At 42.0% G+C, this 14,502-nt stretch overlaps 1 protein-coding gene across 2 annotated transcripts in view; it reads right to left on the bottom strand.

Moving 5' to 3' along the window:
• egfra (epidermal growth factor receptor a (erythroblastic leukemia viral (v-erb-b) oncogene homolog, avian)) overlaps nucleotides 1–14,249 on the bottom strand; it is a 179,887-nt gene extending 165,638 nt beyond the window's left edge. For both annotated transcript variants that reach the window (XM_007897627.2, XM_007897628.2), the window contains exon 1: nucleotides 14,089–14,249. In XM_007897627.2, coding sequence (XP_007895818.2) covers nucleotides 14,089–14,152 — 64 coding nt within the window. In that variant the 5' untranslated portion in view covers nucleotides 14,153–14,249. The remainder of the gene's footprint in view (nucleotides 1–14,088) is intronic.
• Nucleotides 14,250–14,502: the final 253 nt, after the last annotated feature.

The raw sequence follows: 14,502 nt of genomic DNA, 5'->3' as shown, positions 1-14,502 counted from the left end.
AATATTTCCTGGCAAAATCATTTTCATGCCACAAGTTGGAAAAAATATAATTGTTTCCTTTCAATGTCGGCTGTTTTTGTCATGTTCTTGGAAAGCACCACCGTGTAAAATTATATCAGACTGACTACTAACTGCATTTAGTCAAGCACCATAAGATATATTAATATATCCCATTATTTTTCACATCTTGCCATTTTTCTTCTGAGAATTCAACAGATATGTAGTTAGATGCATCTGAATGATGTAAATGCATGAATGTTAATTCAAATGTCAGTTGAAAAGTGTAGCATCTGCTCTATAAAGCAACAATAAGTATTAATAATGTTTACAAACAGCCACTGTCAGTAGAAATTTACCACTACAATTATGCAGAGTTGAAAGCATTTGACATGATGGAACAATTGGCTTTCTTCTCTGTTGTAAACCAATTCTAACGCTGTGTACTTATTACCACCTTGTAAGTAGCATAGAACAAAAGGCAAAATACTGCAGATATTGGAAATCTGAAATAAAAATAGAAGTCGCTGGGAACACTCAACAGGTCAGGCAACATCTATGGAGAGAGGAAAGTGAATTAACGTTTCAGGTCGATGACCTTTCGTCAGAGTAGTAATAATAATAATCCTTGCATTTGATATGGCTCCTTATCATGGCTTCAAAACATCTCAAAGCACTTCACAGAATATACTGTAAAGTGAATTGACTGTATATTTTTGTGGGTGAAACATGGCAGCCAATTGCGCACAGCAATGTCACACAAACAGTCGTGGATTGAGTGACCAAATTAATTTTTTTTTAAGCGATTATTACTCCCGAAAAGCGATCTGACAATCGACTAGCAACCATGATTCTATTTACTGCTAGGTAAACAGAGGTGTGTGGAGTAAGGAAACTTGTCGAAGGTTTTGCCCTGCTGGGAATCAAACCCAGGTTCTCTTGCTTGTGAGGCGAGTGCTCTAACCACAAGTGCTGGACGAGGAAAATTGAACAGCACAATGTTATCATGTTTCTAATTTTGAAAAAAGACAAGAGGAAACCAGTAAAGGGTGACTACTATTGCAAAACATGTTTTACTTCACTTTCTCACCCAACCCTTGAAACACACCCTGCTCAGGAACTAAGAGAATTCATAACTGAAGGACAGGAGTGTCAGGTTAGCACTGAGGCAACCAACAGGATTAAAAATAGTGCAACTTTAGGTTTTGGTTCCAACTAATAATATTGCCATTAATTATTGAGCGTTGCTAATGCAAACTAACTTGGGAATAATGCTGCTGTGCATCATCTGCCTCAGTGTGATGAAGCCATGGAGAAAGAACTTAAAAGGTTGGGGTGAAAAGAGACAATTTGTAGTGGAAAAGAGATTTTTCACTTCAAAATTGGCCATAGTTTTGCCTGAAGAGCTCTTGTACCAGTTGCTAGTATTTGAGAATGAATTCCTCCTGCTTGAATATCTGAATAATTGGTGAGTCAGCTCTGCTCTGTTAGCACAAGTAGAACTGAGGAAGCTGAATGAAATGCAGGCATTGGTCATGGTCAATCGGAGATTTGTGGCCATGGCCATTCGTACACAAGTATGTTTATATTATGGAATCCTGTTCAGGGTGAAATGTTAGGGCATGAAATTGGTTGATATGTAGCAACAATTTGAAAGCAAAGTTAATGCGCCATCTGTAAATCTAGTTTCAGTTCAACTACAATCATTAATTCAACTGCACATTGCTTTCTTGTATGCTCTGCTGTTTTCTGCCAGCAGCACCATACATAAATCACAGACTAAATACATCTCAGCTTTCCAAACCAGTAAAAGATATTCAATAAACTAAATATGGTAGAAATTATGAGCTTTATTTATAAATGGCTCGGAATCATATCTGAAAAGACTGAAAAGGCATTTAATAGTTCCGTGCACTTTCTAACTATCCAGCCCGCTGTACGATTCTGAGCTTCTTCAAGATGCCTTTCTTTTTCCAACTTCAAGCAATCCATTTCCTACTCATATCAATGGACCGAGTTCAACATTTCAAATAGTACTCTGTTACTGCAGTACAGTGAGTATGACACATTTGGTGTCATCCTGACTCAATCGGTAGTATTCCTGCCTCTGAGTAGGAAGGTCACGGGTTCAAATCTCACATAGGGACTTTGCAGGTCTCAAACAGCTAAACAATTAAAAAACAGCTGGTATCTCAATTTGCTTTGAGTAATCACACATGCAGATCAAACTTAGTTCTCATTTGATAAGATTCTTGCTTCCAAGTCAGAAGATTGTGGGTTCAAGCCAGACATTGGGATTTTGAGCTCACAGTCTAGGCTGATACTCCATTACAGTGCTGAGGGAGCCTTGCACTTTTGGGGTGCCGTATTTCGGATGAAATGATAAAACCAACGTCCCATCTGCCTGTCCAGGTTGATAAGATCCTGGGCCACAATTTGAAAAGAGGGAGTTTCCCCCAGTATCATGGCCAAAAATCTCCCAAATAAAATTGGTCATTCACTTTGTGGAACATTGTTGTGTGCAAATTGGCTGTCTACAAAATTGGTCGTCTACAAAATATAGTCACTACACTTTACAGTATATCCTGTGAAGCACTTTGAGACATCCTCCTAACATAAAAGAAATTATCAAACGTAGGATTACTATTATTTAAAATTACTGAGCTGATGGTTTCTTCAACTGGAACAGATTCTAAACTGCAGAAATACGTTCTACATCCACAGAATGTCCTGTTAAAATCCTGTTAAAAGATTGAGCTGTTTTGTCTTATATATTGTACAGTTTAACAATGAGTGTATAAGCACAATTGTGTGAGTTTTAGTTGTTACTGTACAATACTGTGTAAAGAAATATCTCACATATATTGTGTGAGTAAAGAGTAATGTTGAATCTACCATTAGTAAGGGAGAAAAGTATATTTTGTATGATTGTAGGTAACAAATAGTTTTTTTTAAAAAAAACAGGCCTTGTTTTGTGCGCAGTCAATGTCCCTATAGTCCATCTAATCCCATCCTTGCATTCGCTTTGTCATTTGGACCTTTGTGTCTCCAGTTAACACAGTGGTTGGACTTGTATTAATACCAGTAAAAAAATGCCTCAGCCCACTGCAAGGCTTGAAGTGGCATTTGGACTCTGTTCTCTAAGAGTGATGAGATCCTCAGGTATCAGTCCTACTGTGAAGGACATATATTATTTACTCTGCAAGTTTAAAAAGAGAAAAAAACAAAGACAAGAGTTCTAATTTCAATGAAAGTTTAATGAGCCCACAGCATCTAAATGCAGTGGATCAATGTACAAATGTGTGGGTTAGTAACTAGGCAGCAGATCTGTACCCAGTGTAGGTGATCATTTTCCATTTCTTAACTGTCCAAGGACTGCAGGGTAGTTATTGCACCAGGATAACATTCATGTTTACAATGTTTTTGTTGAATTCAGTGCCTTGGCCAATCCGATTGTTGGAGCAGATGGGGCAGAAGGGATACAGTGGTAGTTTGGAGGTGAGACCATAGAGGTACTTGTAAATTAGGTCAAGTTCGGTTTGGTTTGATCCATGAGGTATTGGGAGTTAGTGTAGCCGAATGAGGAAGAATGTGACAGACCTGCGCAGCCTGGGGCAGGAGATGGTGGAGGCTGCAGAGTTCAGCAAGGAAGGTTTTGATAGTTGAAATTATACAGCACTTAGAAAATTTGAACACATCTATAAACAAGCTCATTAGATGCTATCGCAAACACTCTTTTAAAATGTTTGCAGGACGGATTATTTAACAGCTAGTACAAAAAGTGCATCAACGTCATGCATACACACCTAGCAAAGCATTGACAAAGATGTGCTTTGAACAGTGTTTTTTTTAAAAAAGCTCATCTCAGGATGTAGGCAACGTTGATAGTGCTACATTCATTACCCATTCTCATTTGCCTTGAGTGGTTATAATAATAATAGCAATAATCCTTGCATTTGATGTAGCGCCTTATCGCATCGTCGAGATATCTCAAAGCACTTCACAGAATATACTGTACAGTGAATTGACTATATTTTGTTGGTGAAACGCAGCATCCAATTGCACACAGCAGTGTCCCACAAACAGTCGTGTTTCATTAGGGCACTGAATCAACCAGGCCACCGTCTTTCTCTACGCATTACCCGTCTAAGACGAACCTTCAGCCACCAAGCCACTGTCCCTCGGGAAATCTCTATCCAGAACCACGTTTCTTGCTACCTCTCTCCTCGGCTTTAAAAACCTCCTAAAAACCATTTACTTTGACCATGACTTTGGTTGGCATCTTTTAAACTCCCTGCTTAGTGTCCCCCAAAACATTTGTTAAACGCTTGCAACATCCTCCTACTTAAAAGGCAAGATAAAAATGTAAGTTATTGAAGAAACTAATAATCTAACTTATTTAGTGTTTCGAGTTTAATAATCCTCGCATTTGAAATAGCGCCTCAACACATTATGGAGGAGTCTCAAAGTACTTCACAGGAATTACTGTGTAGAAGTGTATTTTGTAAGCTTTTTTATATGCTACAATCTAACAAAATCTACGCCCACTACAGATCATTTGGCAAGCTGTGATTCTTGAACCTTATTTGAAAATTCCTACTGCGCAGTATAAAGTTATCACAGTCATATTCTCCAATATTTAGCACAGAAAGTGTTTTTGACCTTTCGCTTGGAGCAGCCTACTCAGCATTGTAAACTCCAGTGTACGTGCTGCTCTTCAATACAGGTCAGAGGAACCTGCACATTTTGAGTCTACAATAAATTCATCTGTTTGACAACTGCAGTATAGCTGCATGCAAGATTTTAGATAACAGCCCCAAACAAAATGAACATTACTGAATAGCATAGAAACTGTTAAATTCTCCAGTTAACAGCATGGTTACAGAGGCAAACACACCGCAGATGCTGTGGAGAGAGCCGGAGCCCGACCATATTTTCATGAAAGCATTTCATACAGCAATTTATAAATCATTTCACCTGCACTACTTAGTTTGAGGCTCGATTGATTTGATTGAAATTGTCTTTCCAGGAACCAATAATCTATCGTTTTCACCTAGAAATACACATCTTTTGCCAAAAATTCTATCAGATGAAACCAAAATGCATATACTGTATTGAGACCTGCGCTTCAAAAATGGCACAAGTACTCTTGCATATCCAGTGTTGATTAAACTGTAAAGATCTGTCATAGAACCTCTCACTGTCAGAAACATGTTTCATCTTTTATCCATTGGGACTGAATTTCAAAATGTTACATAGTTGTGTGTGATTTTGATTATTGAGACAGATGGTCTAGCAGATTAGAACTAAATGCAGTATCAAACCTACAGGGTTCACCTCATCTCCAAAAGCTATTGTGTTAGGAAGGTGGGTATTCTGGAAAGATGAAATAAAATGGACCAAAGAGCCTTCTTCATCCAAACTTATGATCTTGTGATGATTGCTACTAACAAAACACAAGGACTGTAGCAAAGGAGCCACACATATGGCAACAACATTATTTGGCAACATTCATTGGGTTTACTTTATGGGAAGACGTTTTGAAATTTCCTTCAGGTCTCACAAACATAAGCGATAAAGTTTACATTTGCAAAGATCAACTGAAGCTAATGACAACATCACCAGGCAGATAACTTCAACTCCTTTGGAGTATTGGACCTCCACGGATAACTGTACTTACACACAGCTGCAGATTTCAGATTCATTCTACATTTAAAGCTGCTCTGAGAGAAAACTACAAAACCTGTAAATGAAGCACGTTTGTCTACACTGAGGCTCCCCACCAACCTGATACTGGTTTTAAATAGGTGGAAATAAAGTAAAATACAATCAACATTTTTATAGCATCTTCCAGATCGGGAGTGTAGTGCAATGCAATCTGAACACACATTAAGATATGACTTAATAGGAATTTGTAAACCAAACTAGACACAGAAAGTCATCTGGCCTGGAGTGGATAACTCTAAATTCATATTATTCAGCTCACAATTTAAAATCCTATAGGAAATTGCAACTATGTTTAGCAATTTCACAAGAATACACCACACTGTTTTGTACCAGTTACCTGCAATTTGCAATTCACATAACACAATTCAAAGATCTACACTTCTGTGAAACAAAGGCACTATAACAACATGTCTTCGATTGTGATATATTTTTTATAAACTGTTTACAATACGACGCATATGGACCAATAAGCATTAATGCAGTGATTCATAACTAATGGGAAGTGAAATACATTATTTAAACCATTAACTCAAACTGGATTCCATTAAAACATTTCATCTAAATAACCCCTTGATTGCCAAATTACTATTTCAGCTTTCAAAAGCTACATCCACATATGTGCAAGAGATTTCTCAATTCCAGAAATCACAGAATTTCTTAACTTCAAGATGCTTCTGAATGAGTTTTGACACATTAACCTAAATGAAAGGCATACAAGTACATAGAGCTTATTATTACTAGATATTATTAGTAACTAATTTGGTACCAGCAGGACAAATGGTATCAGTTTTGGAGTAGTGTTAAGCGTCTTGCATTGCTATATTAAAGATCGCTAAAAATATTTCTTCCCCCTCCCATAGTCAAGTTTGCATCTAAATGCACAATCTGCAGGATAGTATACACCCATACAGCCTTACATCACCACTGAATTCACTTGCTTTAATTTTCACCATTCACAGTCCCATTCAAGAACTCGTGAGCAACAAGTTTTTGTTGCAAACTTGTGGTGCAAATTATCCTTTCTGCAGCTACAGCCTCTTGTTGCAAACGTATGGTGCAAAACCAGGGTGCACAATTTGCAGAGACGACATTTTATGTGGGTGACGCTGCACCTGATACGAGAATCTGAAGCAGTGAGAATTCATCAGGGTTTGCCTTAACTTGATGCAACATGAAAAACTGCTTCACAGCTGCACAAGGCATTTAACATAGCTAAGGCATAAACAACCACATAACAAACTAAATTAGAGGTAGACAAACACTCAACAGCCAATGCAAATATGAATCATGTATGTAGACAATTTGACGTTCCACAAAAAGAAATCCATGTAAAAGAATGAGCAGATTGAAAGTAAATATATTCAGTCATTTTCAACATTGTTATGAGGAGGAAAAAAATTATACAAACTTCATGAAGATGCAAAAATATAGCTTTATAAACTCATTGACAAAGTGGGAATGGTGGGTCTCCTGTTACTCGATTCCTGTGTAATTATAATCCGAATACTCCATATTACGTATAATCCTATATATAAGTATGATCATACTCACAAAACTCAAACGGTTTAACTCGTACAAATTTCAGACTTTTTTTTCCCTTTCCTTGTTGAAATGGGACCCAATATGCTATTTAATTAACTCTAGAAAAAAAGGGTTGCTATTTTAAAATATTTTAATTTGAAACATTTTCAATAGAGTTTGATATTGAATAACATGAATACAATATATGCAAACAAAGGAACAAATGACAGTAGGTTTGCGCTGCATTCACACAAGTAGCTGCGTAAAAAGTGGGTTCATTTCTATTACCAAGTACAGAGAAGTGATTGAAGAGGGACTCATCAGCAAAAATGGTGCTGCAGCCTGAACATTTGCAAAGGGAACATTTGCAAAAGGAACATATATGCCAAACATTCTTGGACAATGCCTTTTAAACAATACGTCATCCATGTAGCTTTACAAGTCTTAATATTTGCCTAGTCTTTAAGTTAGATAAATTGACTCATTCCTGCAACCAAATTAAAAAAAACAAATGCCAAGCAGCAAGATAAATAATTTTCCTCCCCCTTTACTGGATATGTTCTTTGAATATACTGTGGTAACATACACACTATAGGAAACAGTGCTTCCTCATCCGAGCAGACTATTTATTGCTTACAATACATTTATTGTAACCAATTTATTGGTTACAGTAAATGTAATTACTACATTGTAACCAATTTATTGGATATAATGTAGTAAGAAATTACCTTACAGTTCAAAGGACAAGGTCTGTGAATTAGATTATCAGCGTGTTCTCTCATCACTACATGGATCAGTGTAAACATGCAATATCGATCTGAAATTCTGTCTATTAATTGAATTGGTTCAATAACAAAAAAACAGCAGTAACAACTTTTACATGTTTTGTGTTATCTGTTATCACTGCAGAGCAGATAATGCAGATTATTATGTTGACATAAGTACTCTCTCCATCACTCCTCCCCAACTAACTCCTCTAATTTTATAGAAGATCTGTATTTAAAGATCATTATTCCAATAATATATTTAAAGTAACAAGATTAAATTAAATGCATCCTATCCAAAATAGTGAACAACAACTACATGTCATCACACCTTTCATGTAGGATGACAACTAGGAACAAATTGTTGGTTATGAAAGTAGTTTCTCTAAAATGTCCAATAAATGCGTGTCAGCAAATTGAATGATGAGGATGTCAAAGACCATTAGTAGTGGTAAATTGTCTGGAACACGACTTTATACTTAGCAGTTTACATACATTTTTTCTCAACAATCACATTAAATAGCTATTAGATGACTACCCAAAACGCAAGCAAATACACAGACTGGCATTTTTCTGTACAGCTCACAGATCACAAGCAAGTACACTACTTATACCTGCTAACTTTAAATTGAGAAAACAAAGTGAAATGCCAAATTCTTAATCAAAGAACTACTGCTCTGATTTTGAGCTGAAAAGATGCTACTCACTCTCCAACATATAACTAAATCTCTAATAAATCACACTACTTCCAGCAAATATAATGTTTTCACCTACAAAATATACAGTTACTATGCTTTAGTGAATCCTTTGAAGCATCTTGAGATGCCCTTGTGATTAGATAAGGGGTTATATCAAATGCAGGATTATGATTATTATTATGATGAAAGCTTTATTCAGCAGAAATAACAAAACGGTTTGAAATGCACAGCAGGTCAACTGGAATCTGAAAGAGGAAAACTGGGTTAATGTGTTAAATTGGCATCTAAACAACAATAAAACAGGTGAACATTTTGAGCAACATTCTTTGAAGTCTGTCAGAAATGTTACTCACTTTTTTGTCTCTTTCAGATGCTGAAAATCTTGTTGTGCATTTCCAGATTTTTTTATTTCGAATTTCCAGCAAACCAATTTTTTTTCTATCTTGTGCAACAACAACAACAACAAGATTCCATTTATAAAGCGCCTTTCACGTCAGGAGGACGTCCCAAGGCGCTGCACAGTTGGGTCATGACCCGAGCAGGGGGGAAATGGTCAGGGTGAGGGGAGGGGAGGGAGCGAGGAGGGGGAAATGGTCAGGGTGAGGGGAGGGAAGGGAGGGAGCGAGGAGGGGTAGAGAGTTGAGAGGGGAGCTGAAGGCTCGGTCAAAGAGAAAGGTCTTGAGACCGGCCTTGAAGGGGGAAAGGGAGGAGGCGGCGAAGGCACTGGGGGATGGAGTTCCAGAGCCTCGGGGCTGAGAGGCTGAAGGCCCGGTCACCGATGGTAGGGCGGTTGGGGCGGGGGATGTGGAGCAGACCGGAGCCGGAGGAACGGAGGGTACGGGCAGGTAGGTAGGGGGATAGTAGGTTGGAGAGGTAGGAGGGAGCGAGGCCGTGAATGACCTTGTAGGTGAGGATGAGGATCTTGAATTCGATCCTCTGGGGATGGGGAGCCAGTGGAGGCGAGCGAGGGTGGGAGTGATGTGGTCCCGATGTCTGGTGCGGGACAGTACACGAGCTGCAGAGTTCTGAATGACCTGCAGTGTGGAGGGAGGTGCCGGGAAGGCCGGCGAGGAGAGAGTTCCCATAGTCCAGCCTTGAGGTGACAAAGGCGTGGACCAGGGTTTCAGCAGCGTGAGGGGTGAGGTAATGGCGTAGTCTGGCGATGTTCCGGAGGTGATGGAAGGCGGTGCCAGTTGTGGTGCAGATGTGAGGGAGAAAGGACAGCTCAGGGTCGAACAAAGTGCAGACAAAGTCTGTTAACTTGATAGACAACATATATATAAGATTGTCCCAAAGGAATGGATTGCGATCATTTTGGATAAGATTTAATGTTTCAAGCAACCTTCAAAGCAATACCCCATATAAATATTTTACAACTCTTCAAAAAACTGTATTATACCAGTTACCAAACATACCACGAAGACAACTTTACATATTGTTGACAAGTAATAATAGATCTATAGATTGGTATACAAATAATGTTGAAATAAAATAAAAGCTTAAAAGTGCTTCACCATTGTTTCTGCAATGTTTGGATAAGAGAATAGTGGAGTGGGAGGTGAAGGAAAAATCTAGATGTGTGAAAAACCTAGAGATTTTATCCTTAAAGTTTAGGGAGTATCTATTCAGACCTTTCCTCCAAAGCAAAAGCAGATTAAGTCCATCTTTTTGATCAGCCACAGGCAGAAACCCATCACCATGTTTAAGACTATTCAAAGCAGACAGAGAGTTTCACATATGTATGGTATTTGCTCTCTCTCTCTCCCCAGAGGAACGCATCCAACCTACCTCATCCGGAAGGTATTAGGTGCAGGTTGGCAAAAGACAAGGTTTGGGGATCTCAGAGTGTGTTTTGGGATTCTGCTCGAGTCTAACCAGCTAAAACTGCATAGCTTGCAATTGAAAGAATTGTCTGACAAGCTCCCTGCTGCTTATTCAGTCTGGTCATCCTACCCATTTGGGCTTTCGATTGCAGGATCAATCAAAGCTGGATCGGAAGAATCCCCGCTCTCAGTGACAAATCTGCCCCTCCATGTCTAATGATGGCTAGTCTGTCTGTCATCAGCAGGGTATGCAGTACTACGGATCTACCTGCCTCAGAAATTAGACTCCCGAAACCATCACAGAGGATCGACTCGATACAGCCATTGCCAAGCACATCATCTTGTAGTCAATGGGACCCCACTTACCTTATCTCCCCCCACCCCTTCAGTGATTGAAAGTTTTGTAATGTATTTTGAAGAAGCAGGTTTGATTGCTTGAATCATCTTTTGTAGCAGGTTGTACAGAAATAACAATAATATTTGTATTGAATGCAGTTCCTTGTCACACCTCCAAATGTGTTTCAAAGAGCTTCGCAGGGTTCACTGTATAGTGTACTGACTGTGTATTTGTAGGTGGATACAGCAGCCAATTTGCACACAGCAATAATAATAATCCTTGCATTTGATACAGTGCCTTATCGCATCTTCGAGACGTCTCAAAGTGCTTCACAGAATATATTGGAAAGTGATTGACTGTATTTTGTGGGAGTAATGCGGAAGCCAATTGCAGTGCACTGCAGGTATGTGGAGTAAGAAAACTTGCTCAACTTTTCACCCTGCCCGGGAATCGAACACAGTTCCTCTCGCTTGCGAGGCACGTGCTCTAACCACTAAGCTACAGGACTCCATAATTTTAGTAGAATGTTTCCACTTGCATGACACCAATAAAGCACGACCAAAGCTTTGATTTGGTTGACCAAAAATAAGTTTTCTGAAGTGAACACATCAGACAGCAGTGCACTATAAATGTTACCAGTGATGATAATAATAATCCTTTTATTTGATATGGCACCTTATCACATCGTTGAAATGTCTCAAAGCACTTCACAGAATATACTGTAAAGCGAATGGACTGTATTTTTTTTGGTGAAACGCAATAGCCAATTGCGCACAGCGGTGTCCCAAAACAGTCGTGGATAGAGAGACCAAGTTATTATTATTTTTACTTTTGATGGCAGGTCCTGGTGAGCAGTGCAATTTGATGAGACAGAATCTACTATAGAAGCAAACACAACTTCACTGTTGGCTAACTAAACCACGAGCCTCATCAGTAAAAAGATTCACTTTAGGCTATTACTTCCACCAGATCTTGATGCATTTGAGTTCAACAACGTTGCATTTGTATAGCGCCTTTCATGTCGGGAGGACGTCCCAAGGCGTTGGACAGTGTGCAGTTCAATCTGCACAACTCAGTGCTGAATTACAAAATTGTTAGTGAAAATGTTAAAACAATAATTATATTTCCAAAAAGCACTTCAGGGTTGAAATTAACGACTAAGAAAACATTTCTAAACTCTTCCATTCTGTAATAACACTGAAACAACGTGCAACACAGATCAAGGTCAGAGTGTTCCACATGACTGTAATTATTTACAGTTTTAGAAAATGGATTAAAGATCAAATAATTTCCTACCTTTTGCACAGCCCAAAAGAGCTGAGCAGACTCAGGTTCTAATACTGTATAACCACATAGCAAGACCTTACCTGCAATAAACTAGAATCAAAGGAGCAGGCACTTGGGAGCTTAAATTCCTGATTCTCAAGCACAAATTCAAAAAAGAACAGTGTATGCAATTCATGTGAGTTGTCAATTTAAGTAAGCAGATAAACAATGCAACTTATTTCTCTCTCTCTCTATATGTATATATATATATGAGAAAAGAAAAAGCAGACAAAATAAAAATGTTAGGAAGCAGTGAGCAACACCCAATCATCACACAAAGAAATATCAAATTCTCATACAGAAATTAAATCATCATCAACACAGAGAGAGAGAGCAACTCCTGTGCTGAGGGTTTATACAGGTTTAAAGTCCCTTTGGGAAAGCAGCCTGGAGACATGGAGAACATGTAAACACTCTCTCTCTCTCACAGTCACACAGTCACAACTGCAGAGAAAAATGGGGAATACGAGAAATTCCTGGCACATGAATGTGGGAAGGAAGCAATCCTGGGAAGCTTGTCATATTGTTTTTTTCCCCCTCACTGATAAAGGTTTATTAGCTGATAAACGTGGACATTTAACCCCAGCGAGAGGCGGTGCATTCCTGCACTCAGAGAGACAGGGCAGCAGCCAGGGACTGCCACTCACTGCCCCCCAGCCACCCCACTGCCACTCACTGCCCCCCCACTGCCACCCCACTGCCACTCACTGCCACTCACTGCCCCCCAGCCACCCCACTGCCACCCCACTGCCCCCCAGCCACCCCACTGCCACTCACTGCCCCCCCACTGCCACCCCACTGCCACTCACTGCCCCCCCCACTGCCACTCACTGCCCCCCAGCCACCCCACTGCCACTCACTGCCCCCCAGCCACCCCACTGCCACTCACTGCCCCCCAGCCACCCCACTGCCACTCACTGCCCCCCAGCCACCCCACTGCCACCCACTGCCCCCCAGCTACCCCACTGCCACTCACTCCCCTCCAGCCACCCCACTGCCACTCACTGCCCCCCCACTGCCACCCCACTGCCACTCACTGCCCCCCAGCCACCCCACTGCCACCCCACTGCCACTCACTGCCCCCCTGCCACCCCACTGCCACTCACTGCCCCCCCCACTGCCACTCACTGCCCCCCCCCCAGCCACCCCACTGCCACCCACTGCCCCAGCCACCCACTGCCACTCACTGCCCCCCAGCCACCCCAATGCCACTCACTGCCCCCAGCCACCCACTGCCCCCAACCACCCACTGCCACTCACTGCCCCCAGCCACCCCACTGCCACTCACTGCCCCCCAGCCACCCCACTGCCCCCAGCCACCCACTGCCACTCACTGCCCCCCAGCCACCCCATTGCCACCCCACTGCCCCCAGCCACCCCACTGCCACTCACTGCCCCCCAGCCACCCCACTGCCCCCGAGCCACCCCACCGCCACTCACTGCCCCCCAGCCACCCCATTGCCACCCCACTGCCCCCCAGCCACCCCACGCCACTCACTGCCCCCAGCCACCCCATTGCCACCCCACTGCCCCCCAGCCACCCCACTGCCACTCACTGCCCCCCAGCCACCCCACTGCCACTCACTGCCCCCAGCCACCCCATGCCACCCACTGCCCCCAGCCACCCCACCGCCACTCACTGCCCCCCAGCCACCCCACTGCCACCCCACTGCCACTCACTGCCCCCAGCCACCCCCCAGCCACCCCACTGCCCCCCCACTGCCCCACTACTGCCACCCCACTGCCACTCACTGCCACCCCACTGCCACTCACTGCCCTCTGCCAGTCGCTCACTGGCTGCTGAGGCAGGGAGACAGGCAATGCCGGCAATGGTACTTGCAGAGAGGAGGAGGGACACAAAGTTTCTCTTTGCTGTGGAAAGTTGCAGCTCTTACCTTCCTTGGCCAGACAGCCCCCGCTCAGGCTGAGCAGAGCGAGCGGCAGGAGCCAGGATCCCATGGTGTGGGAGTCTCACTGCGCGACAGCCCACGGCTCGGGCTGGAGAGGGTGTGGGCTCTGCTCTGAGCTGCTGCCTGTGCTGTGCTGTGCTGTGTGGAGCCTCTCCCTCTCTCTCTCTCCCTCTCTCAGTGTCAGTGCCAGTCTGCACTCACACTGCCTGACGTCAACTCACTGGGAGGAGAGAAAGCACAGGTGAGATTGACACTCACTGGGTCCTAAACTCCCATTAAACATACATCCAGAGTACAGTACCCTAACAGCACACTGTACTGTACAACACTCTAACAGCACACTGTACCAATGTACAGTACCCTAACAGCACACTGTACCAATGTACAACACCCTAACAG

Source organism: Callorhinchus milii, unplaced genomic scaffold (assembly GCF_018977255.1).
Source record: "Callorhinchus milii isolate IMCB2004 unplaced genomic scaffold, IMCB_Cmil_1.0 Scaffold2, whole genome shotgun sequence".
NCBI classification, from domain to species: Eukaryota; Metazoa; Chordata; class Chondrichthyes; order Chimaeriformes; family Callorhinchidae; genus Callorhinchus; species Callorhinchus milii.
Note: the sequence above shows the minus strand (reverse complement) of the source record. Positions and strands in the feature narration are given on the sequence as shown.